This window comes from Aulostomus chinensis, chromosome 19 (genome assembly GCF_037954235.1).
Source record: "Aulostomus chinensis isolate RoL2024-O1b breed Wild chromosome 19, RoL_Achi_v1.0, whole genome shotgun sequence".
NCBI classification, from domain to species: Eukaryota; Metazoa; Chordata; class Actinopteri; order Syngnathiformes; family Aulostomidae; genus Aulostomus; species Aulostomus chinensis.
In genome coordinates, this window is record NC_141338.1 from 11,130,805 (window position 1) to 11,156,280 (window position 25,476).

General features: G+C 43.1%; 3 protein-coding genes across 4 annotated transcripts in view; 2 read left to right on the forward strand and 1 right to left on the reverse strand.

Moving 5' to 3' along the window:
- The window catches only part of myo1hb (myosin IHb), a 16,548-nt gene extending 16,449 nt beyond the window's left edge, over positions 1 to 99 (reverse strand). For both annotated transcript variants that reach the window (XM_086186444.1, XM_086186443.1), the window contains exon 1: positions 1 to 99. This exon is cut by the window's left edge and continues 139 nt beyond it. The gene's annotated coding sequence lies outside the window, so the exon portion shown is untranslated.
- A 1,439-nt stretch (positions 100 to 1,538) lies between these two features.
- On the forward strand, positions 1,539 to 6,619 carry svopb (SV2 related protein b). Its single transcript, XM_086187045.1, has 16 exons — positions 1,539 to 1,656; positions 1,824 to 1,927; positions 2,552 to 2,637; positions 2,711 to 2,809; positions 2,904 to 2,975; positions 3,056 to 3,180; positions 3,264 to 3,327; positions 3,415 to 3,540; positions 3,614 to 3,745; positions 3,830 to 3,903; positions 4,130 to 4,206; positions 4,306 to 4,410; positions 4,728 to 4,839; positions 4,924 to 5,005; positions 5,077 to 5,166; positions 6,165 to 6,619. Exons 1-16 carry the CDS (start codon positions 1,562 to 1,564, stop codon positions 6,345 to 6,347), a joined length of 1,626 nt encoding a protein of 541 aa, XP_086043171.1. The 5' UTR covers positions 1,539 to 1,561; the 3' UTR covers positions 6,348 to 6,619.
- A 204-nt stretch (positions 6,620 to 6,823) lies between these two features.
- On the forward strand, positions 6,824 to 24,046 carry ssh1b (slingshot protein phosphatase 1b). The gene is made up of 15 exons (XM_086187332.1): positions 6,824 to 7,271; positions 10,162 to 10,199; positions 13,356 to 13,456; positions 14,178 to 14,242; positions 14,356 to 14,477; positions 14,572 to 14,640; positions 15,255 to 15,320; positions 17,097 to 17,291; positions 17,495 to 17,588; positions 18,197 to 18,325; positions 18,471 to 18,517; positions 18,618 to 18,764; positions 19,143 to 19,343; positions 19,479 to 20,112; positions 20,263 to 24,046. The coding sequence occupies exons 1-15, from the start codon at positions 7,191 to 7,193 to the stop codon at positions 20,920 to 20,922; spliced, it is 2,649 nt and encodes an 882-aa protein (XP_086043458.1). The 5' UTR covers positions 6,824 to 7,190; the 3' UTR covers positions 20,923 to 24,046.
- The last annotated feature ends 1,430 nt before the right edge of the window (positions 24,047 to 25,476 follow it).

A 25,476-nucleotide genomic window follows, 5' to 3' on the forward strand; every position in this document is an offset into this window, starting at 1 on the left:
AACCACAACTGGCGCGAGTAGTGACCTACTTCGCAACCTAAATTCCAGCCTAAACACGCCCACATTGTAGGTCGGTTCAGGTGAATCCTACGGAGCTACCTATGGCCCACAATGCACCGCGGACTTCTTCTTCGTCCCCTAAAAACTTGTGGACCCGCAAGCCAAGTTTGCCACCAACAGTCTCCCCTTCTTATGCAACACCAACATTTATAGTCATTATTGATGACTCAAGGTGTGTTCACACCAAACGCGAGAATGAATGAAGGGTGCGCCTCTAGCCCAAAGTCTGCTGGGATCAAGTTCTAATGGTGTTTCTCTACAAATATGAGATGGATGTGGTCGGCTCATAAATTGTCCATTGCATTAAAAACCTGTTATTTCCCCTCACCACTAGGTGGTGCTATGACTAATCTGCCCCTGAATGGAATGGTATCCCTCTTGTCCAATACTGCACCCCTCCACCACATTTGGTAAAAACAGCCCTGTAGCTGTCGCATGCTGACAGACAGAAAACATGAACCCTCATGAAGGTAATAAGAGTGGAGTAAGGGGCCAGATCTACTCTGGGAAGCTGGGGGCCATGATACAGACGGAGGTCCCCCTTGTGGTTGAGGACCTCATTGCAGTGTTCTTATTTACTCCTTTGCCAAAGTAGGCTTGGTTTCTTTATTTGCTGCCTGTGGTTTCAACTCATGTCAGTTTGCCATTTTTAAATGAGACACTGGAGACTAAACCTGTCAGACATACTGAAGATTAAACATCGTGAAGACAAACAGACCTTTGTTTAATCAGCTAACGGGTGTCATAGTGCCTTTTACAATCAACTGGAGCCATTAGAGTCAAAGGGCTTTTACAGAGACATAAAATAATCTGCGTGTGTGTGTGTGTATGTGTGTGTGTGTGTCCTGCCTTTAACCTGGAATGTGAACTAAACATGTATGTACCTCCACAGCAGTTGACAGCCGTCTACAGACCAGTGGAGTGAGAGCACAGCCTGCTGTTAGCCTCAGGCTACAACAGTCGGCTGCCAGTAGCTTCCATAAAGTCATTCGTACATCATTTTTGTGTCATGACATGTTGTTGACACTGTTAAGGACGATGTGAGGATGAGGTGAGGACATCTGCTGGCAGAACATCAGTCACACCAGGCTGACAGGACAGTCAAGCAGCCATCAGCTTAGTCTCTGATGCTTGCATTTTGAATTTAATTTATATGTTAAGGGTATAAAACCAGCTCGAGCTAAGATTCTGTACGTTTTGACATCTAAACTCTTGTGGAAACACTTTCTTAATTGCACCAGGCAGATTGGAATCACTAACTGGTTTGTTCTAATCATTCCTAATTAATATTCTAGTGAATCTCAATGTGCTGTAAGTAGAGATATTTTTAAATCAGTGGCCACATTTGCCCTGCTAACCAGTCCCTCCTGAAATAGACCTTGTGTTTTCCTGGTTTGTAGCTCCTCCCCTTTCTTTTCAAGGTATCGCTCTCTGATTGGCTGTCCCACTGAAACCTGGCACCACACTAGCAGGTTTGACAACAATACCGGTGTGTTGAGTGATGCAAAGATTCAGATCATTTTGGGTCACTGAAATGGACAAGTGGGGAAGGACAGTTTCAGTCTCTTACAAGCGTTGGAGAGATTCTGGTCTACGGTAAGACAAGTCTTTGTGTTTTCCTCAGATGTCTTAAAGGAAACAGGAAGCACCTGTCCTGGAGTAGTTGTTGTCAGTTCAGGTACATCCATGTAATATTGCCCGCTGGTTGAAATTCAATCTGTCACATTCATCTGTCCCTGACTTCATTCTTTGTCCGGGCTCAGAGATGAGGAACATATTGTGGGTCGTGGTGATGAAGATCAAGGTACAGATAATGAGATCTGCACTATCACCTCAGAAGGAGTTGCCTCATGTCATAAAACTGAAGGTTTGTACATTGTAGTTGTTTTTGCAGCTCTCGTGTAATGTTTGAAAAAAAAAGATAAGTAGAGAATCAATCAGTAATCAGTTTGTCGTGCTGCATTTCTATCAGCTACCAGCCAACTCTCCTCACAGTTTGACGCTGCCAAATGCCAGGAGGAGCCTGTCATCAGCTTCTATTTTAGCATCATTAAGTAACAATTAAACGTATCAACATAACAAGTTAGAATGCCTCCGGCTCAGACATGTCATGTTTATGGACACGTGGTTTTAGGCGGTCCGTCAGTCACATCCTCGCTAACGTGATGTTGTTAGAAAGCCTTGAGGGAATTTCATCAAATGCGGCACAAGCGTCCGCAGGGATGGAAAATGAAGTGACTGAATTCTGGTGGTCAAAGGTCAATGCACCAAAAACGTTTCAAGTCATAACTCTAGGATACATAAATACATACAGTACACATTTAAAGATAGAGTGATATTTCTTGTCGCAAACTTTAATGTGACATCATGATGTTAAGGAAAAGAACTTTTCTGGTCATCTTGGTAATTCTCCTCAAGTCTGCTTTGAGTCTTGAGCAGTGATGCATGAATATCACTCAAATGAACATTGACCTGTGCCCCCCCCCCGCAGAAACCTTTACTCTGGATGAAGCACTGGAGGCTGTCGGTTTTGGGAAGTTTCAGTGGAAAATCTCCCTCGTCACTGGTTTATCATGGGTAAGAAAGTTTTTAATCACGTGCAGCAGTGAATGTCAAATCATTTCCTGCAACGCTCAGCGTCTGCGTGCAGGTTGCAGACGCCATGGAGATGATGATCCTCAGCATCTTGAGCCCACAGCTGCACTGCGAGTGGAGCCTGCCTAGCTATCAGGTGGCTCTCATAACGTCGGTAATGTCCCTTTTCTCAGCAAATATATTCTGATTAGAAATTTTGCAGTGTTTTTTGTGAAATATTAAAAATGAGGGGTATTTTTTCACCTCAGGTGGTGTTTATAGGGATGGGGATCAGTTCTTCTGTGTGGGGGAACATGTCTGACAAATACGGCAGGAAAGTAGTGAGTATCCTGTTGTGTTTTGAGGTCATTTTTATATAATATTCCATGTTTAACTCTGTGTCGTCTGTATGTGTAAACAGGGACTGACTGTTTGCATGTGCTGGACTCTGTACTACAGCCTTCTGAGTGCCTTTGCTCCGGTGTACGGTTGGATCTTGGTGCTGCGAGGCCTCGTTGGATTCGGCATCGGAGGAGCTCCTCAGTCGTGGGTTTAATTTTTTTCAGTGAATAATTCTGCAAAACGTGCGCCGCAAAGTTTGATGGAAAAGAATCTATTTATCCTCTCAGGGTGACCCTGTATTCTGAATTCCTCCCATCCAAGGCCAGAGGGATCTGCATCATGCTGATCGCGGTACAGTGGCGGTTTTCATGAATGTTTCACTTTCACCATATCTCAGTGTTGGATCTTTTAGAAGAAGTTTTATTTTTTCAACATCAGGCATTCTGGGCCCTTGGTGCTGTGTTTGAGGTCCTCCTGGCCCTGTGGGTCATGCCCACTCTAGGCTGGCGGTGGCTACTTGCACTCTCCGCGACGCCGATGGCTGTTTTTGTCTGCCTTTGCTTTGTAAGTATGTTAATTATTTAAATAGGACCCATAACATCAACCCTTATCTCAAATGGAATTCTGCGCTACACAGTGGCTGCCTGAAAGTCCTCGTTTTGACATACTGATGGGAAAACCAGAAAAAGCCATGGCCACATTGATACGGATCGCCAAGGACAATGGGAAAACCATACCTCGTGGGAAGTTGATGGGCTGTAAATGGCAGGTGAAGTTAGAATTGGGCTGTTTGTTGATATGCATGAAGATGAATTGCTTCAATTTTTCTATTTGTGTCATTTTCACCTCACAGAATGAACGTGGACGGATCAAAGACCTCTTCACCCGTCAGTACTGCAGAACTACTCTTCTCCTCTGGTTTATATGGTTCGTTTCAGCACACATTTTTCTGTTTTTCAATGTTAATTAAATATTTTGGACAAATATTACTATTTAATCAAGTGGTCTCAATCTTGCTTGTGCTTTCTGCAACTTGATTCACAAAATGTGTGTAGCAGGGGATTGATCCAGCCGTGTATTAAATGCTTTATCTACTGCTACCTATACAAATCCTTTTTTTTTTTATAACGCTGTCTTTTTATTTAATCTGAAGGTTTGCAAATGCCTTCTCCTATTATGGAGTAATCCTGTTGACAACCGAGCTGTTCCAAAGTGGAGATTCCTGTGGGGGTGAGTGGCAGCTGGCTTCACGTGCATCAAATTATGTGTCGCACATATGAGAATATAAAAACTTAAATAAACGTCTCTTCCTTCCTTCCTCCTCTGTAGTGACCCAGGGGGCTAAGACTGACCCAAGCTGTAGTCTAGAATGCAAATTTTTGACATCAGCTGACTACAAAGATCTTCTATGGACCACCTTGGCTGAATTCCCAGGTGAAACCCTCAATTTCTCCAAGCTGTGGATGTGTAAATGAAACCGTAAGGAAAAAAAACAACCAAAAAACAATTATGATGCCGATGCCAAGAGGCGGCCGTACACGAGGGGCGCCTCCATAGTTCTTCATCAGAGCCTTCGCAGCAAAACTCAAAAGCAACACAGATGGGATTTCAGCTAAAATCCAAGACACGTGTGTCTATAATCATAGAGTGAAGGCAAGAACATCGAGTTTGACTTGAGAAGTTTAGCGAGGAATAATGGATCATGTCCCAACATAATTCATTCTCGCGTGTTTATGTTCTGTTTGTTTCAGGTCTTTTAATTCTTGTCTTGGCCATCGATCGCCTCGGCAGGAAGAAAAGCATGGCTCTGTGTTTCTTCATGTTTTCTATATGCATTCTACCTTTGTATGCATGCATCGGCAGGTAAACCATGCGTACTTTTGTCACATTGGATCAACAGCACCCCACATGCATTCAAATATCAGTGCGTCTCTCATTTTTTAATAGGATTGCTCTTACAATCTCCATCTTCATCGGTAGAGCCTTCATTTCTGGAGGATACCAAGTTGCTTTTGTTTACACACCAGAGGTAGATCCACCGTTCAACCTTTACTTTTACAGTTATTTGTATATGTATTGATCAAAATGCTCTTTTATTAGGTGTTCCCCACAGAAACCAGAGCCTTAGGAATGGGCACCTCCAGTGGGATGGCCAGGCTGGGAGCCCTGATCACTCCCTTTGTTGCACAGGTATGCAGGAGCCAGTATCTCTGTTAGCGGTTAGTTAAACACACAGAAACAGCAACAAAAAAAAAGTCTGAGGAATTTCAGAAGGACAAAAGAGGGAGACAAGACCCTGCCCACCTGTTTCTTGATACCTTTGTAGTTCACAACTTTGCAGGTATTTGTGTGTCCGAAACTGCAATCAACTAGAAAAAGAGTTTTTACCTCCAACACAGCCACAAGTCATTAAACCATCCATCCATCCATCCATCCATCCATCCATCTTCTTCTGCTTATCCTGTTAACGGGGGGGGGGGGGGGGGGGTGGCTGGAGCCTATCCCAGCAGCTTTCGGGCGAGAGGCAGGGTTCACCCTGGACAGGTCACCAGTCCATCTCAGGACCAACACATAGAGACAGAGAACCATTCACACTCACAGTCACACCTACGGTCAATTTAGAGTATCAATCAGCCTCGTCCCCTCTTGATGTCTTTGGACTGTGGGAGGAAGCTGGAGTACCAGAGAGAACCCACACAGGAACAGGGAGAACATGCAGACTCACACGGAAAGATCCTGTGATGGAGCCGGGTCATTCATTGTCATTCTAAAAAAAAAATTAATACAAAAATAAAATAAAAAGAATGCCTTCCCATGAACCAAATGAAATTCAGGTCCCAAAAAGCTTCTACTTCAGATGAGATGTCTGCAGTAACTTAGGGTAGCATTCTTCTTCTGAATAAAAGACTTTAAAATCATAATAAAGTTGTGTTTTAATCCTGCTTGAGTCTGTCCTGACAGTCTGCAGCTTGTTTGCTCAACATCCATCCATCAACATCACCAAACTGGTGCCATCAATTTGTGTGTGTGTATGTTTATCAAAGGTTCCACACCTTTGATAAACATACACACACACTGGTCACAGTAAATGCCAGCACAGGAGTGTCTCTCCTTCTCTCTCTACTGTATGTTGACATGTTTGATGGTTCCTCAAAATCTTTTTTTTTATTTTTAAATTTTAATTGAAGGTGCTGCTCAAGACATCGGTGTATTTGACTCTGTCACTGTACTGCTGCTGCTCGCTGCTGGCCGGAGTCGTGGCCTTGCTGCTGCCCATCGAGACGCTGGGTAAGAATCTGCAGGAGTCGGACCAGGAGGCCGGACAGCAACCGTCTGACACGGAGCCCAACGGTTCCGGAAACTCCTTATGAAGAGCATCAGTGACCAGGACCAGTAGAAAACGTGCACACATGTGTTGTCACTTCCTGAGAGCCGTTAAAAGATGGAGTGAATTATCAGATGGGTAAAGAGCATCATGGGAGGATGGTGGAACTCAGGAAGGGAAGACGCCGGGACTGTTGTTGTTTATTTCTCCTCCATGATGAGAAGCGAGAGTCATGTGCAGTTTGGTTCAATGCATTTATTGTGGATAAAAAAGTATATTTATATGTGACGCCATGTAATTTTTTTGTAAATTAAAGTCTTTCAACCTGCATGAAATTCTTCAATTATCCCAATATATACAAATATTTGCTTCAAGATGTCAAACTCTGCGTTTCATAACATGCGCAGAATATTATTTCATCATCATTTGTATTTGTGAGTACCTAGTCTGGCCAGTCACCTTGACAACATTGGCCCAATGACAGCGCACACGCAAACTAGGCCAGCCAATCACAGGGACGCGGCGAAGCTGCATGTCATTTCTGCCCCGCTTGCAACCCGCACACTGTTTTGTTTGTCTGTCTGCGCACTAGCGATGAAAGCGCGGGGTCCAGCGGCTCGCTACAAACGGAGGAAATCTCTCATCTCTCCCCGCTCATGAGGACTCCGGTTACCGCAGAGGACGCACGGAGCGTAACCGAGAGGGAGCCGCATCGCCCCCCGGCCTCAGGAGTCTGTTGGATGGGAGTCTGACTAGGCATTTTCTCCCCGGTGACAGAGACAATCTCAGCGGCGCATCTTCCCACAGTCGTCGTCGTCGTCCTCCTCCTCCTCCTCCTCTCCTCCTCTCCTCCTCTCCTCCCTCCCTCCACGGTTACCACCAACCGACCATGGCCCTGGTGACTCTGCAGCGCTCTCCCACCCCCAGTGCAGCATCTTCGGCCAGCACGACCAACAGCAGTGCGGGGGAGGTGAGTAGGAAAGCCGGGGCTGGGTCTTTTCTGCACACGCCTGCACCAGCAGCAGCAGCAGCAGCAGCAGCAGAAATCCAGCGCGAATGTGTGTGGGGTTAAATATCCCGCACCAAGGGTTAACCAGTGTGTCAGAACTTGATTTATTTGTGCTTTGTTGCGAGCACCGTGGCTACTGTGGTAGCGGATTTGTAAACAAAATCCTGCGGGGGGGGGGGGGGGGGGGTTGCTGGCTTTAGCTGTCAGAACAAAGTGCTCATTTTGCTGCTGCAAACATTCGCTGCGTCGCACTCAGGCTGCTCTGATGGGCTGGGAGTTGGTGGAGATGACACTTTAAAGGGAAGTGCCAACAATTCTTGGAGCGATCAGTGGCCCAGGACTCTTCAGGCAGGGTCTCCGGTATAAACGGAGAGACATCCCACCAGATTATCACCCCCCCCCCCACACACACACACACACACACACACACACACCACCTCCCGGTTTGTGTGCAACAACTCACTGAAACCTCTCAGCACTCAGTCGTTATCGTCTGTGGAGGAGATCAGCCGCCAGGTTACTGCAGTCAGCTTCATGTAAAAGAAGCACTAATAGAAGTACTAGTATTTAGTCGTTTAAATATTTTGTTGTGAAACCATCAGTTTTGCATTTTAAACATAAATTCATGCAAAAATGATGATAAATACAAAACTTAGAAGGAAAAACAAGGAAAACCAAAAACGTGAAGTAAAATTTTAAAAAATCAAATCAGCATAGTTGTTTGTTACCAAAGTACTTTTACATGACAAACTGAAATATACTGGATTGATTATCTATCATTTGCTTGAGTATTTCTTTCTTTGGACTTGACTTTCATTCTCCTACATTTCTAAGACAAATATTGTAGTTCTGACAGCTTTCTAGGATGATTTGCTTTTAAGCTTCAAGTTTTTTACTTCCAGCTGCAGTGGAGGGTGGTGTGCTTGTTCCAACCCTGAAAATAATTCTAATCATAATGATTAAGTAATGGCTTTTCTTTCCTGAACAGAGTGAGACAAAATAAAATTATCAGGCATTTCCAGTTCGTACCTGAATTTGTTTTTCTTAAAGGGACAGTTCACCTAAAAATGAAGATTTAGTCACTATCCTGTCCCCGTCATGTGACAGCAGGTCAAGTGAAGTTATTTTAGTCTGTAAAACCCTGCTGGAGTTTCACAGGAAAAGGTGTTACTGTAAGTTCCCAGGTTACTGAATTCATCCTTCCATTTTCTTCTGCTTTCTTCCGGATTTTGGGCGAGAGGCAGGGTTCACCCTGGACAGGTCACCAGTCCATCACAGGACCAACACATAGAGACAGACAACCATTCACACTCACAGTCACACCTACGGTCAATTTAGAGTATCAATCAGCCTCGTCCCCTCTTGATGTCTTTGGACTGTGGGAGGAAGCTGGAGTACCAGAGAGAACCCACACAGGAACAGGGAGAACATGGAGACTCACACAGAAAGATCCTGTGATGGAGCCGGGACTCAAACCTGGAACCTTCTTGCTGTGAGGCAACAGTGCTGACCACTGCACCACTGTGCCGCCTTACTGGATTCAACTGAGGCGAATTTTTTAATGTAAAAAAAGAAAGAATGTATCATAAAACGATAAAATTCCTTCCTACTGCTCGTCTCACGTCACCTAAGTGTTCCTGAAGCTTCGATGTGTCAAGTTGCTTTTAGAAAAACGTCACTGACGCCATGTTTGTTGCCTCACTTCAAACATGGCGTCATGGCTGGAAGCTGCAGTGAGTAGCAAAGCTAAATGGCGTCAGTGACGTTTTTCTAAACGTCTTTACATGTTGAGACTTGAGGAACTTTCATCATTCTGAATGAGCCACATGGAGCCTTTTTATGCATTTTAAAATCAGTCTCCCATTTTTTTTTTTTCTTTTCGTGAAATCACTGCAACGTCTTTTGACGCCTGTGAAACTCCAGCAGGGTCTAATTGACGAAAATCACTTGCCCTGACTTTCCATCAGTATGAAAATGAGTAGATAATGAGCGAATTGACATTTTTGGGTGAAATATCCCTTTAAAGTGAATAAAAGTTCCCCACATGGGATCCAAAATCTCACTGTTACCCTCTGCTGTCCCCGTGAAATGATGGCATCACAACAAGAGCTCCACTTTCTAGATGTAGAGGAGTGGATTATGGGAAGCAGTGACATTCTGCCTGATGAGGGGGTTTTAAATATCATGTCCTGCATCACTGTTCTGCAGCTGTCAGCTGGTGTGAAGGATACGTGTGTGTGTGTGTGTGTGTGTGTGTGTGTGTGTGTGTGTGTGTGTGCATGCAGGCACTCTTTAAAGAACTTACACTCTTCAAAGATGTCCAAGTGATTCAGCTCCGTGGGGCGTTCAATTACAAAGCACTTCTGAAGATTGCCAGCAGATGGCGCTAGAAGATAATTGCCCAGTCCTCAACGCCACTTGTTTGGCAGATTAAACAAATCAGGAACGTGCTCAGAATCCTGTATATGATAATTTAGGATGTTCAAAATGATTCCTTGCATCTCCACCAGTGAGCGCGGTTGACTTTAATCCACAAGGTACAGAAACAAAAATACTCTCTAGTTCTGTTGGATTCCAGGTTCCAGGTCCAGAGGAGATTTAAACCTGCATCACAATATTGTTTTGTTGTTGTTGGGGTTTTTTTGTACGGTGATGTAAAATTGTAAACTGAAAACTATATATATATATATATTTGGCCACAACTGCAGTATCAACACATGTAAGTGTACAAATACTGCGCATGTAATGAATGAATTAATGAAATGATGTATTCACTTACACACTAAAGGACTTTTTTTTTACCCCCATTTATATTTTCTACCTTCTTTTTTTTTGTTTGTTTGTTTTTCAGGATTTTGGAAGCGATGATGACCGGAAAAACAACCAGAGGTGAGATCGTCCTGTTTTAGAAGTTCTGTAGAGACGGAGAACTCACACACCTTTAAACCCAGATGTGTGTGTGTGTGTGTGTGTGTGTGTGTGTGTGTGTGTGTGTGTGTGTGTGTGTGTGTGAGTGTGTGAGTGTGTGTGTGTGTTCTCGTCTTGTGTGTGGTTACGGGTCTCTGTGACCTTTGGGACGTGTGAAGATGATTCTACTCTGCAGGGAAAAACCAGCATCACTCGGTGTCTCTGTCCTTGTTTAAACTGCTGCTTTTCATTCACTAAACCAGACTAAATGCAGGGTGGTTAAAGAACTTTTAAGTGCAAAAAAGTATCATCAGGTACAACACCAGTACCAATGCTGGGTTCAAATGTGAACCGAACATGAACTTAGTTCCTTGATTGTTAAAAAACTGACTTGGTAGGTGATGAGTTTGTTCTTTGTACCTGAGGAATCCATATTTTCAGTGAACTCAGTAAATGTTGTGTCCTGGCCTTTATAAGTTCATGTCAAGGAGAAAAAGCTGCTGGCATCAGAGTTCATTGAACCTGACAGGTCTTTAAAGTGAGTCCCTCACTCAGTTACATAATAGAAATACACAAACACCGTCACAAAGTGTCCCTTTAATCAAGACAACGTCACAAAAGCCATGATCTGTGTCAGCAAACCTCAGGCACAGACTCTGTCTTTGTCCGTTGTGTGTGTTTGTGTGTGTGTGTGTGTGTGTGTGTGTGTGTGGGTGGGTCATTCACGGTTGACACAGTCGTGTCATGCTTTGTCTGGAGTTAGTCAGCCAGTGTCACGCTGCTCTGTGGCTTAGTGATTGATCAGTGTAGAGTCTTAATTTCTGCATGTCACATTTGAGACGGACGCCAAGTAGCACCACCCCCCCACCCGCGCCTCTCAGCTGTGGAATGAATGATGGTATTGTTGGATGGGTGTTACGCGGTCAGTCCTCATGGCTTCTCTGCGAGGAGGTGATAGCGAGCCGAGTCTGACAAGGAGTACAGAACGAGGAAGAGAGGGAAGGACAAAGAACCGGGTCTGGGACGGGAGAGGCTTAAAGACAAAGTTTGGTTGGGAGAAAGCGGAGTCTTCTTTGTAGATGGCGAGAGGGGACTTAGTAAGCCTGGGTGGTCTGCTGGCGACCAGCAGGATGCATCTGATGCTGAAACCTTCATCCGTGTTTACCGAGCTGCCTCATTTTGTGGAGAAAGCTGCTTTGACTCGGAGGGAGATCTGCCGCATGTGAGTCCACCTAGAAAACCCTCGTTCTATTCAGTCCGCTGGTAGTGTACTTTTGATCCTGGCAAACGGATTCATCAGCATGACATCTGGAGGTGGTGCTGTAGAACATGTCTGTCTGTCCTCTTATCCCAGGAAGGCTTTGAGGGAATGGTTTTAGAGTTAGGCTCAAACATCCGCTGGGACTTGAAGATGATGTAGAAAGATGCTGATGGTCGAAGGTCAAGGTCACTGGAACACTTTGTGGAGACAGTATTTATGGTTTATTTCTGGTTTGAATCTTGGGTTTTGTCAAGATTTTCAAGGTTTTACTGTGAAAAAACTCTAATATCTGAATTGAGAAACCATATTTAGGAAGTAATATTGCTTTTATTGCTTTTGCAGGATTTAAATCTTTTTGCAACACGTATTACAACTTTAAATCAGCATAAAACTTTCCTCTTTCCTTTACTGTCATTGTAAAATTACTTGTCTCATCCTTTAATCTGGGGAGACAAGCAAGAGAGCCGAAATAAAAGGGTGTGTGTGTGTGTGTGTGTGTGTGTGTGTGTGTGTGTGTGTGTGTGTGTGTGTGTGTTGAGAAGGGGAATGAGAATGTGGTTTAACAATGCGGCTCTGTTCTGTGAGAGAAACAAAACACAAGCACTCTCGTCCTCTCCATCCAAGACGTGACCTGATAGTGTGACATCACAAAGGTTAGCAACATGAATGTAATCGAGTGACGACAGCTAAAGATCATCATCCTCGCTCAGTGACAAGGACGTTGTCTCCTTTGGGTACCGAAGCAGCGAGGGTTCACACCTCACCTGGCCGCTCGGCGCTTTCTCACCTACAGTTTCATCTTTCTAAACCTCCAAATCAGGTTGACAGCGTAGTTCAGCCAAGTCGGACTCCTCCCCTTTCTCCCTCCTCGCTGTCTTACAGCCCCCCGTCTATGACGCTGTGGTTCAGCTCAACACCGCCGGCCTGTTCAGTGGAGAGAACCATGAGCAGCAGTGCTTCTATTTGAAAAAAAGACCTCAGGAGAAACAATTCAGCTGGTGATTCGCTCATTTAGATGTGTGGAAGTGACAATGAAGATGAACAGCAGTCATTTTAATTAATACTTCTCTCGTATGTACAAGTACTATATCAAATACATTTCCTACCCTGGGCAGCGTGTTGGGGCAGTGGTTGACTCTGTCGCCTCACAGCAAGAAGGTTCTGGGTTTGAGTCCCGGCTCCAGCACGGGATCGTTCCATGTGGAGTCTCCATGTTCTCCCTGTTCCTGTGTGGGTTCTCTCTGGTACTCCAGCTTCCTCCACAGTCCAAAGACATCAAGAGAGGACGAGGCTGATTGATACTCTAAATTGACCGTAGGTGTGGCTGTGAGTGTGAATGGTTGTCTGTCTCTGTGTGTTGGCCCTGTGATGGACTGTTGACCTGTCCAGGGTGAACCCCGCCTCTCGCCAGTAGCCGCTGGGATAGGCTCCAGCCCCCCCACGACCCTTAACAGGAGTAAGCAGTCGAAAATGGACTGATGGATTTCCTATTCATAGCACTGTCATGTACACATCACTGCGGGTCCTCCCACTTGTGACAAAAGTGTTTGGATGCCTCGTCGCCATGGCAGCAGTGGTCTGGTATTTCTTGTTCCTCAATGATAATGGACCTCAGAGGTGAACCTTGCATGGTTCGCTTAAATAAATGGAGAGCAAAAAATATATAAATTCTATCAGATCACATCTGAATTGAGTTTATGTGCTTTCAAAGTCACATGCTTTTGAATTGTAATAGCATCAGAAATACTGAAGGGGCGTCAAAGTGAAGGAGCAGAAACCATAAAACCAACAAGTGATGAAAATGGGAAAACATGAGATGTTTTTTTTTCCTTATGATTTAAATCTTTTCTTTTTTTTTTCACTTTTCCTTTTCTTAGCCTCAGTGAGAGCTTCTTCATGGTCAAAGGCGCTGCCCTCTTCCTCCAGCAGGGCGGCACCCCTGAGGGACCAAAGACCCCCACCCACCACAAACATGCAGGTAGGGACAGAAACACACGCTTTTGTTTCTGTTTCATGACATTCACTGTTAAATTAGCTCAAAGCAAGAGAAAATGTGTTTGAAAGGATAGACCAACAAGCTCTTTTGCCAAAAAAAAATACAAAAATCTGTTATTTTATTCATTTTTTTGACATAAAATTGTCTTGGACCTTCTATATTTGGCAGCTTTTGTCTTCCATACCACGGAGCGCTCTGGAATTCTTTCCTCAAAAGTCTAGTTGTACATGCTGAGGAGGCTGATCTCTCTCTGGGTCTGTGCTGTTGATTCTGAACAATGATGAGAACCAAGGTGGCTTCTTCTTCAGATAAATGCATATTATTCAGCTGACAATCATCGCGACCTCATTCATCAAATTGAATTCAATCCGTCATTCCACGACTGTTCTCTGTAGCCGAATACAACTGGCGGTTTGTAGAGTTTGTCTTCATTGACAGAAATCTGCAAACATTCTTCCTCCCACTGGAAAATAAAACCAACAATGAACGACCTCTACACAAAGCTGAATGCTCCGTTTGTGGCCGACCTTCAGTCCAGAGAGGGACTTTTAATAGTCGTGTTTTTTTTTCCCGTATAGGCTGTTTTAGCTAATGACTGCATGGCTGAGGTCAACCTGTGTCGGGACCCAACATCCCTCCAGTTGCTTCGAATGTGATGCTTTTCGCTTCACGTCGACTGATTCAGCGTTTGTTGCGTTTGCAGGTGATTTACCTCAACACCTGCAGGTCATGTTTAAGATCCTCCGGTCTGAAGATCGCATTAAGCTGGTTCGTATAACTCCCTCTTTCTGACATCTACTGTGAATACTTAAACATGCCAACACCCTGAATCTACATGTTAGTCTCCTCAGACAAACGTATTTCTAACTTGTGTTCCTCAGGCTGTGCGGTTAGAGAGCGGCTGGTCGGACCGGGTGCGCTACATGGTCGTCATCTACACCAACGGCCACCAGGATACGGAGGAAAATATCGTCCTGGGAATGGATTTTACAGACAAGGACAGGTAATTAAATCTCCCTGGAGTCCAACATTCGGTACGTTTTAATCTTCTTATTAGCTTTGTTAAAATATAACTCTTTAACCTCTCTGACCCTCAGTAAAAGTTGCTCTATTGGGATGGTGCTACCACTGTGGAGTGATACCAACATCCATTTGGATGGAGATGGGTAAGTTACAGTTTGTCCTTGAAAATAAGATTCAGACGAGGCTCAAAACCTCCACTGGATCCTGTTTTTTAATGATAAAAGTGGTGATGTAATCCAGGGGGTCCAAGGACACTTGGGACCCCGACTAGCCTTGGAAATGGTTGAAGCATGCTCTAACACTCATACATAGCCAAATCTATACCACAATTTTACTTTTAGAAACACTTAAAGCCCTTTTAAGAAAAATGATTTTCAAACATGTTTTTATTTATCATCATTGTGATCTCCCACCTTGGGAAGCCCTAGTCTGATCTGTTTGTAACTACTGCTGTTCCCAGTAACTGGAGGAGTGAAATATCCCTCTTTCAACAGCCATGTGACTTGGTGGTTGTTCTTTGCGTTTTACTGCCTACCAGTGGCCAAAGAGTGAATTACATGCATTTGTAAGCGTGAGAACGGTTCTTGCTGACCTGGTAACATTGTCTCTGTAAGCTGGAGGAATGTTCCACAGGTTGGTGTCCTGAATAGTCTCATGAACAAGCCGTGTTCACTCTGTGTTTACATCCCCCCCCACCCTGCCATCGTTCCTCCACACCTCCATACTAGCTGATCTTCTCTGTCCTCTTCCTCACCAGAGGCTTCAGCGTGAACACAGCAGGGCGCTCACATGTCTTCAAGCCTGTATCGGTGCAGGCCATGTGGTGAGTGATTCTTGATGTTAGCATGGGGTTACTTTTGGTGTGTTGGACAGAATTGTGTTGGAACGGTCAGTTTTGGAACACATAGCACCTCAAACGTTGCCAGATTTTTTCATCCGACCCAGTTTTCTTAATGGAAACGTTCAGGAATCGCAATAAAGCCATGTTTTATTTCCCAGTGTGCAGTGAGGATATAGAATGATGCGATTAGCCTTGGAAACTCAATTCATCAACGTCTACTGGATAAAGTTGGAGCTTCGTCCAACACCGGGACTTTGTATTAGATCACCTCACATAAACAGATACCGACACAGTGCTGTGAATGCAGTAACTGCTGTCGCTGTCAGACCTGTGGATGAAGACGGAAGGCTCGCATCGAGCCTTTTAAACATTTAAATGTTGTAATATCTGTAAAAATCAACATGGATTTCAACAACATCTTTTTCGCTAGACCTTTTAACCATATCACCGCTCAAAAATGTTATTTGAGATTTGAAACATAATTCAGTTCGGTCAGCACAGCAACACAAACAACAGAGAGTTTTAGATCAATGCAATTACGTTACTGGAGAGGATCGTCAACTGGTGACACGTGTAAATAATAAAATGCACGTTATTCAGTTTAGTTTGGATTACACAGTTCACATTGACCATGTGCGTTACCCTCGAGACTGGATCTTCACCACTGACGTCTGCAACATCATTTTTCCTCGTTTAATTCAAGATGTGTGTTATTATGGTTTTGACGATTTGAAAATACAACCTGGTCGAGAATTCTCGTTTCGTAATTTATTTCAAGATATTTATAAATAATACAATAATAGGTACCTGCACTTAAATTGTGACTGGTCGTAACAAAAATTTGAGATCTCTACAAGACTTTTTTACTGAGTCATATTTGTAGTTCAAGATATTTATAGCATTTTTCCAAGACAGAACTTGATTGTAAACATCTAAACAGAACAATGTGGTCATCTTGACTTTAGGGGACTTAAAAAATATCTTGAGCTGGAATTATTACTCGTCAGAACTTAATTATTGATGTCTAAAATTAGAATTTGGATGTTGGCTTCTGTCAAAATGGGATCTCTTTGTCCCGCTGATGAAGGTTTGATGCCAAAATGCATCAGAATGTTGTTTTAAATGTTCCAGGCAATGGTGCCATTACAATAAAGGCATTCAAGTGTTTTGTAGGTATTTAGTTTAATTTTATTTTTGTGTCCACATGAATCTCAGGATAAATGTCCAGGAAATGCCCCCCCCCCCCCCACACATTTTTAGAATAATTCCAGATATTTTAAAGCTCTGACCAGTTAAAATGAAATAGCAGATATCAGCAGTTGGTAAATGTTTAAGATGGTACGACAAAGGAGGTTTGGACATTAATCTGATTTCTTTATCACAGAAAAGTGAGACCTTGTGAATGTGTGAATTAAACCATGTGAGTTGTTGGGAATGTTTGGCTGCATTTGTATTGAAGCAGCTGACAGACAAGAAAACCTCCATAAGAAGAAGAGGGGAAAAGCGCCATCGCTCAGAGACTGAACTCTCCTAATTACATTCATTCAGATCATGTTAGTTTTCTGGGTTTGATAAACTACTGACACAGGAAGTCACTATGATGTCACTCCTGGTGTAGTGCTTGTGTAAAGATGTGTAACGGTGCCACCTGCTGGTCGGTTATCACCTCTACTAAACTAAACTACTTTATCAGCAGCTACGCTTGTTTTACTTCCCATCTTGTTGATTTTGACTGATTTTCTGTGCGTCACCCTGCAGGTCTGCCCTGCAGGTCCTCCACAAGGCATGCGAGGTGTCTCGCCGCTTCAACTACTTCCCCGGAGGCATCGCTCTTACATGGATGGCCTTCTACGAGAGCTGCATCACCTCAGAGCAAAGCTGCATCAATGAGTGGAATGCTATGACGGACCTAGAGACCACCCGGCCCGACTCACCCACCATGTTCATGGACCGGTGAGACCCAACAGGCGCCCACATCACATCACCCACTCACTTAACCCTAATGCTGCTGGAGGAGGATAACACAGCAAGTAGTTTGGGAACTCATCTGATGTGTGTGTGTGTGTGTGTGTGTGTGTGTGTGTGTGTGTGTGTGTGTGTGTGTGTGTGTGTGTGTTTGACGGCTGTTATCATGATTTTTATTTCATCATTTGCAGGCCGACTGAACGCGAGAGAACAGAGTGTCTCATTAAAGCCAAACTACGCAGCATCATGATGTTTCAAGACCTGGAGAATATCACTTCTAAGGAGGTACATCCTGACGCAGCAGCTCATTAGTGACTAGTATGATCCAGATTTTTCTATAATACTCTACTCTTCAGGAAAAAAATACATTTTCTGTACATCAAGGGAACAATTAGATCCATGTAATCCCATTCTTCTCCATAGCTCAACAAAATACAGGATAGACCTTGTTTTTATGCATTCTGGCTTTATTTGATATTATTATTATATAAACATCTTCACTGCAGTGTCCTCATCAAGTATTTTGAGCCAAATCCTCCACATCCTTTTTTATTTTTTTTCAATCGATGCTGATTGTCACGTTTTTGGGTTAAAATGACAAATATCACAAGTAGGAAATTCTACTCGCTGTCCAAGTACTACGGTATTTAGAGGACCGTATGACCCAACTTTACTTCTACTACTTGATCCAAATACTGAAAACTCAGATTGAACAAACAGATTTTTATAACCGTTAAACTGTGAGACTGGGAGAGAAGACCTATCGCTCTCTTAAAGAGGTCAAAATGAAACTATTTTACATATTCTAAGAAATATCCCAGTTCGTAGATTTAAGGAGTAGATTCAGCAGTAATTCTATATTTTTTCCCAATGTTTTTTTTCCTCATCCTCAGATCCGTAATGAGCTGGAGCAGCATATGAGCTGCAACCTCAAAGAATACAAGGAGTTTATAGACAATGAGATGCTTCTGATCCTGGGTCAGATGGACAAGGCCACGCTTATCTTTGACCACGTATACCTGGTGAGTTTTTGGACTTTATATGCATTGTTTTTATGACTCTTCTACGCTGTCGCACTGACAGATTACCTTTAACAGTTCCCCGACCTTTAACTTTGGCAGGGTTCCATCACTAATATTCTGATCCTGTTCCTATTTCCCTCTGTAGGGCTCTGAGTGGAACGCCTCCAACCTGGAAGAACTACGTGACTGCGGGTGAGCTGATTCCCTTTAAATTAACGCGGACGGTTTTTCCCGTAGTTTAATCAGAGCAGCAGTTTGAGTAGACCCTAATGTATGACTGTGTTATTTACAGAGTGGGTTACATTCTGAATGTCACCAGAGAGATTGACAACTTCTTCCCAGGAATGTTCTCTTATCACAACGTCCGTGTGTACGATGAAGACGCCACCGACCTGCTGGCCCACTGGAACGACACCTACAACTTTATTGTCAAAGCCAAGTGAGACATTCTACAAAAAGTGTGAGAGTAGGAAAAGGAGGCCGTTTGATTTATGGTGTAAAAGAGAAGTTACTGTTGTTATTTGTTTTTTTTTTTATTATTATTTAATTGTTAGACCAATTGTTCAAGAGCTATGAACAACAGTTTTTTTTGTTAAGTACAAAGGCCATTATCACACAGGACACCTAATTTAAGGCATAACTGTGTCACTATTCCAAGAAAGACTCGAACTAGAAATTTAAAACAGTAAAATAAGACTGGAGTTTAAGGATTGGACATATTTAATGTGTTTATGTGTTTATCCTGATTGTTTCTTACAACTTTTTACATCGTTTCTCAAAACTTCTGCATCACCAACCAGCTTTTTCGGTCTAACAGGAAGAACAGTTCAAAGTGCCTTGTGCACTGTAAGATGGGCGTGAGCCGCTCTGCCTCGACAGTTATTGCCTATGCGATGAAGGAATACGGTTGGTCTCTGGAGAAAGCCTACAACTTTGTCAAGCAGAAGCGGAGTATAGCTCAGCCAAATGCTGGTTTCATGAAACAGCTGGCGGAATACGAGGGAATCCTGGATGCTAGGTAAGCTTAGCTCTCCATTTATCGCATGCTTATAAAAAACCAAGAGAATAGTGGCCGATTAAACGGGTGCTAAAAAAGACTGTAATGGTGGTTGTTTTCTTCACTCGTGAAAAATAATATACTTTGTCTTTGCAGTAAACAGCGCCACAACAAGCTGTGGAGACCTGATGAGGAGGGGTCTGATTTACAGGCCTCTGGCCACTGTACAGGTGGGGAGGAGACACCGGTGCTCAGAGAGGAGGAGGCCTGGGGAGGCTGCGGGGCATCTCCCTGCAGAGGTATGGGTCTGGAGATGGAACCCCTCGACTCGCTCAACTACAACTACTACTTCAGACGTTTGTCAGACTCTGCATTAGACAGCGAGCCTTCCACCCCAGTACGGGGGCCCCCGCTGTTGGGTATGGAGAGAGTTTTCATTGAGATTGAAGATGTGGAGAGAGATGCCCTGCTAGAGGATGAGGGCTTCCCCATGGCCCATCTAGTCTTACCAGGTGAGGGCACAGCTGCCCAGACATGTGGGCGTCTGGATCCCCTGGAGGATATGAGACTGAGGCTTGAGTTCAGTACTCTAGAGGAAGAGGACGAGGAAGAAGCCAAGAAGGAGGAGGCTGAGATGGCAGCCCTGGCTCAAAGCCCTGGTAATTCAGACGGGAATAAAACAGGGGAGGAGCTGGAGAGGAGCGAAGAAAGCCGGTTGGGCTTAGCCAACCTGAACACCAACAACAGCAATCGCCTCGCCGCCAAACGCAGCTGCCCTGCAGCCTTTGACGTGAGTAATGCTGTAATATTTGCTGTTTAACTCCATGTTACAAGCCTGATTTTATATAAGCTGTCTCTTATTTTTACTAACAACTTTATACTCTGCGTGCCGCTGTCACTGACCATATTTTGTATTCTGTTCCTAATTTGCTCCATTTAGGACAGTGCTAGCACAGGAAACCCTTTAAAAGTGAAGCCCTCCTATCAGTCCTGCAAAGACTGCCTGCGTCTACCACAAGGGCGGCGCTGTGACCGTCCAGCAGGAGGTCGTTCCCACCGCCTTAACCCCTCCCGTCACTGCACTGTCCCCTCAATTTGCATAGATCCGCCCGGGACCATTTTCAGTTCCACTCCAATCCTGCAGTCTCTGCCAGCCCCTGCAGTTCCCCCATCTAACTTGGTCCAGTCCGGTAGTTACCTCTACCGATGTGCCACCTGCACCCCAGGTGTCCCACTAGTCAATCGACAGAAACCGGTGTCACCCATGAGCTGCGAGGACATCACGCACGACTGCAACTCAGTGGAGACAGAGGACATGGACGAACCGCAGGCGGATGATGTGGAGGAAGAGACATCGAGGGAGGGTAGCGGGATCAGTGCAGCGATGGCTTCTACTGAAGGTTTAAAACTACAACCTGCTCCACAGATGAAGCCCTCTGGTGGGGCAGCAGGGCTCCAGCAGCAGACTTTGGCCCAGATGCAAATGTCAGGCCTGGGGCTTGAATTTGGACTGGAACTGATGAGACACAGGGAGGAGCAGCTGGAGAAGCTGCCAAGCTTGACCATGGAGGGCCAGCTCCCAATGGGGCCCCTGCCTTGATAGAATAGCCCAGGCACGGACGAGCTTGAAGAGATGGATTACTATCAACTCAACCACTAAGATGGCTGTGGTATCATACCAGAAACAAAAACCTCTGCTCTGACCTGGACTGTCCTGGCGTCATAGTGCCACTGTCCCAAGCTGCAGCAGCCCTCTCTGCATTTACATCTACTGTCATGTCTACTGGCACTAAGATCCAGAGGAGGCGGGTTGTTTTCACCAAAGGCTCGAATGCTTCCAGCCATTTAAGGACTGGATACTTTCCAGAACCTGATTGAGGCTCATCTAATCTTTTTTGAGCTTGCTTGCGCCAAGACACACCCTGGATCATCAACCCAGTAGAGATGAACGTTTTGCTGCCATGTTTCTCTCCACAGGCAGGTACCGCGTATTTCCAAAAGAAACAAGACAGTGGTGGATTGCAAGATCTGAATGCTGTGAACACCTGCCAGCTTGGTAATTCCTTTCTATCTTTTGAGAGCTATAAATAGCACATTGATGATGATGAAAAGATAAATACCTGAAGTATCAGTATAGTGTATGTTTTCCAATTCAACTCATAAGCAGTATTCCTGAAGGAGCTCAACGGACATTTAACTGCATTCACTATCTCGATACCACTGGTAACTAAATCCAAACTTTCTATGTTCCCTGCTGCAACTGCTTTAGCTCCACAAGACTATATTTCATGTGAAATCACAACGTCTTTTTTTTTCTTTTTCTTTTTTAAATAGGATGTGAGCCTTTTTATGCCTCTACGTAAAGTGTCGTACCTCAGACCACAAGCATTTCAGACTGTTCTGGTCAAAAACTGTTGTTTTTTTTGTTTAGCTGGTTCACGATGATCTTCTCCATCAGAGTAATTATGTTCTTAAAGGGACACGCCAACCATTTGGGAAACCCATTTAGAAGATAGATATCCTCTTCTCCTGTGTACAGTAGGAAGATGAGACCCACAGAGCCCGGACAGTTAGCTTAGCACGATGAATTGCTATGGGTTTGATGAGCTGTTAGCACACCTCAGTCAAAAGTCATCATATCCAGTTTTCTCCAAAACGGTCTTTGCAGGCATTAACATAATGGGGGGACGTGTTAATTTTAGAATCAGACATGTATTCTGAACTACTTTACTGACAAATTTGATTTCACGCAGCTCTTGAAAGGCCCCATTGTAAGTTCGGCCAACAAACAGAACGTCTGCTGACAACGAGAAGAGTTACTGCTACGAATAATCATGATGACTTTGCCCACTTTGTTAGAAAGGATGAGGAGGATTACTACTAGAGAAATCAAAATCCTGAACCTGATCTGTTTGATGAGTTTTGACATAGGTATGCTAACACATCCCACCAACTACCACTGATTGTGCTGAGCTACCTAGCGGTTTGCACAAACACACACATACAGGGGAGCTCTATCTTCGTTTCTGGCTCTGGGAAGGAGGGCAAATACATTTCCCAAAAAGTGTTCCTTGAAGCCCACATACAACATTGCAGTATTATAAGACATATCTCCAACATAGATAGGCTCCAGCCCCATGACCCTCAACAGGATAAGCGGAAGAAAGTGAATTGAAATGGATGGATCTTCAAAATGCTTTGACGAAAAATATGGTACAGTCTAATTTTAAGGTTACTTTCAGTTCTTGAATTTATGTGACATTGAATGGAGTGAACAAACCAATCCTCTGATCCCTGAAAGAAAGACAGAGGGATATCAAAGAAATAATTTCATTTGTTGCAAGACATGACATTCAGAGTAAGAAATGCTCATAAGCTTAAATATCGCTTAGATTTCAATGATAAGTCAGATGATTTCTGATGTAACCAAAGCCATATCATGTTTCTAGGTCCAGTTCATCAACTTCAAGATTAATTTTTGTTTTTGTATTACACATGAGGGTCATTGGTTATTTTTTACCATTTTATATCTCAGTCAACATCTCAGTAATATAATAAGAGAAATAGCCATTTCTTCAAATTTAAAGCAAAAACTTAGAAGCTGCTTCAAAGAGTAGTTTGTTTTTTTTGGCAGTGTAAAGTCTGATCTAATAATCGTCACAGCTACGGTCACCTGCAATACATTTGCTGGCAATTTACCGTCTGACAGAATTCACAATTCTTCCATGAAGTTTTGGGGAAAGAAATGTACTGTTATTTTATGTACTTTAAATACCGAATAGTCACCCATGGCAGCACCCAACGGTTTTGACAAGTGTTCTACCACTACAATCAATCTCTTTCTTCAAATAAGTTTCTTTATTTATTACTTGGAATGATACGATTTTTTTTTCTACATGTTGACGCAGCTCAAGGCATGTTTTTAAACACTTTTGTCAAAATTGTGCTCACATTGCTGTGCCACGGGTTAGCTCAAGTTTTTCCTTCCGTCTGGTTGATGTTGAGTTCTCACTGTTTTTGGCACGCTGGGTGTGCTGGAAAGGTACTGAATGATGTTTGTATGCAAGAAGCACATACATCCTAGTGATTCACAGGAACTGTACAAAGAATGAATGCAAATTATTTAACCATCTCAAACCACAAGGTTGCTGTATATTTTTGTACACTTTTTTTTTTATTTTATTAGATCAGAAGGAATTCAGACAATGCAGCTCTGTTCTCTCTGCTAACTTAACTGGATCCCAGGGAGCTGCAGGTTTGCTCCTCTAATTAGAAATAATTTAGTTTTGCCTTTTACCTTTTTTCCCCTCATGTGGCCATGTAAACAGGATACAATCTGAGAATCTGTTCAGCTGTCATCCAGATATCTGTTAAGAGGTTAAGCAGGATGATATTTAAGGCACATCTTGCAAGCTCCTGAAAGCAGCTTACACCCCAGTAGTTGAAAAAAAAAAATGTTTGTGTATACAGTAAATAGTAGCTGTAGTAGTTTAACAAACTGGCAAGCAAAGTCTGATAGAATTATGCCAAAATTAGGGGAAATATCCTCTTTATCCATTCAGTATGAAGCTATACATTAAAAAAAAACCACTTAATTTGGTTTTGCGTAGTTTAGCAAGAAAAATGGGAGAAACAGCTAGCTTGGCTCTGTCCAGTGACCAACAGCACCTGCATCTCAGTTATTTAACTTGGACTGAAGAACAACAACAACAACAACAAAAACAGTCACTATAAAAGTAGAAATTCTTAGCATTAAAACAGCTTGGGCTGGATTTTAAACAGAGCTAGGCTAGCTGTGTCTTTTTGCTAAGCTAAGCTAAGCAAGGCTAAACTGTTCACTTGATGAATCTTCAAATTTATAGACAGGCTTTGTCTTTTTGCTAAGCTAAACTAAGCTAAGCTATCTAGTCACTGGATGAATCTTCATATTTGCTATTGTTTTGTTTTGTTTTTTCACTGAACTCTCAGTAAGAAAGTGAAGAAGTACACTTCCCAATGGTATTTTAATATATTAGTAATACGGTTCTAATATAAGCTAGTTGTTCCACATATCTTGACAGGCGAGCCCAACCATGGTGCTTTATACACATCTGTTTTACATGCACTAAATCCTTCTGTTTGGGTTCCCAGACCACAGCATTATGTTTAGTTGTTTGCTTCATATTTGGACTTGTTTTGTATTTAAGTGCCTTAACCTTGGCCTTAGCTATCGCATAAAGCATCACAGGCTTTGCAAAATTTCTGTGTGTTGATGGTCTGGCTTTTCTTACATTGCTTACCCCCTCTAAAAACACACATACACACACACACACACACATACACACACACACACACACACACACGTACTTGATGGACTTCCATTTATTAATAGCCTATATTAATATTGTATTTGTTTGATATTGTGGTACACTGTATTGGTTCAATAGCTGGCTGAAGAACCTTACTTTAATGCTGGAATGAGAACTATCATTTATATTAAACACTAGATTGATTTAAGTCTTTGAAATTTACCAGTCTGTATATATTTTTCTCTACAATTTGCTATTGAGTACATTCGCTTGCAGATGTGGTTGATATGAAGAAAAGCACTTATAATGCTACTGTGTATTGAGAAGTACTCATAACTAAGTTCTCGTGTTTGTACCACTGGAAAAAAAAAGAAAGAAAAGACATTCTGTCAACTCAAATTTAGGCAAACGCCTTGAGGCTGTATTAAAATTTTGCATTTTTCCCAGGCAGCAGGCATCCCACTGACAATCCTACTTAAGAGCCAGATGTTGAGGACTTTTTTGAAGGACATTAAGACATATTGTAAATTAAAGGGGATCCAGGCATTTATAGAGTGTATTCATAGAGCACAAGTCTGCCCCGAAGCATGTGAGCTTGGGACTGAATGAGTAAACCTACCTGGGATTTTGTTACATTACGTTGTTTTTTTCGTTAACTTTTGTGTACTGTACTGTACATTGCCAATGTTCATGTGTGCAATTTCTTCTTCTTTTTTTTTTTCTTCTTTATTTTCTTTTGTTTGTTTGTTTTTTTACATTTTGTTAAAATGATGTCCGGTCTAATGTTTATCATGGAAATAAATCATTTCTTCTGAATAATTTGTTTTATTCGGTTAAGGCAACTGTTCCAAATATCAACTGAGCCA

Coding starts and splice junctions, on each gene's coding strand:
- svopb (XM_086187045.1), top strand. CDS start 1,562: ATGCAAAGATTCAGATCATTTTGGGTCACTGAAATGGACAAGTGGGGA. Junction 1,657..1,823: donor TGGAGAGATTCTGGTCTACG/GTAAGACAAGTC, acceptor GTCCGGGCTCAG/AGATGAGGAACATATTGTGG. Junction 2,638..2,710: donor TCGTCACTGGTTTATCATGG/GTAAGAAAGTTT, acceptor GTCTGCGTGCAG/GTTGCAGACGCCATGGAGAT.
- ssh1b (XM_086187332.1), top strand. CDS start 7,191: ATGGCCCTGGTGACTCTGCAGCGCTCTCCCACCCCCAGTGCAGCATCT. Junction 10,200..13,355: donor GACCGGAAAAACAACCAGAG/GTGAGATCGTCC, acceptor TCCTTTTCTTAG/CCTCAGTGAGAGCTTCTTCA. Junction 20,113..20,262: donor GCTGCCCTGCAGCCTTTGAC/GTGAGTAATGCT, acceptor TGCTCCATTTAG/GACAGTGCTAGCACAGGAAA.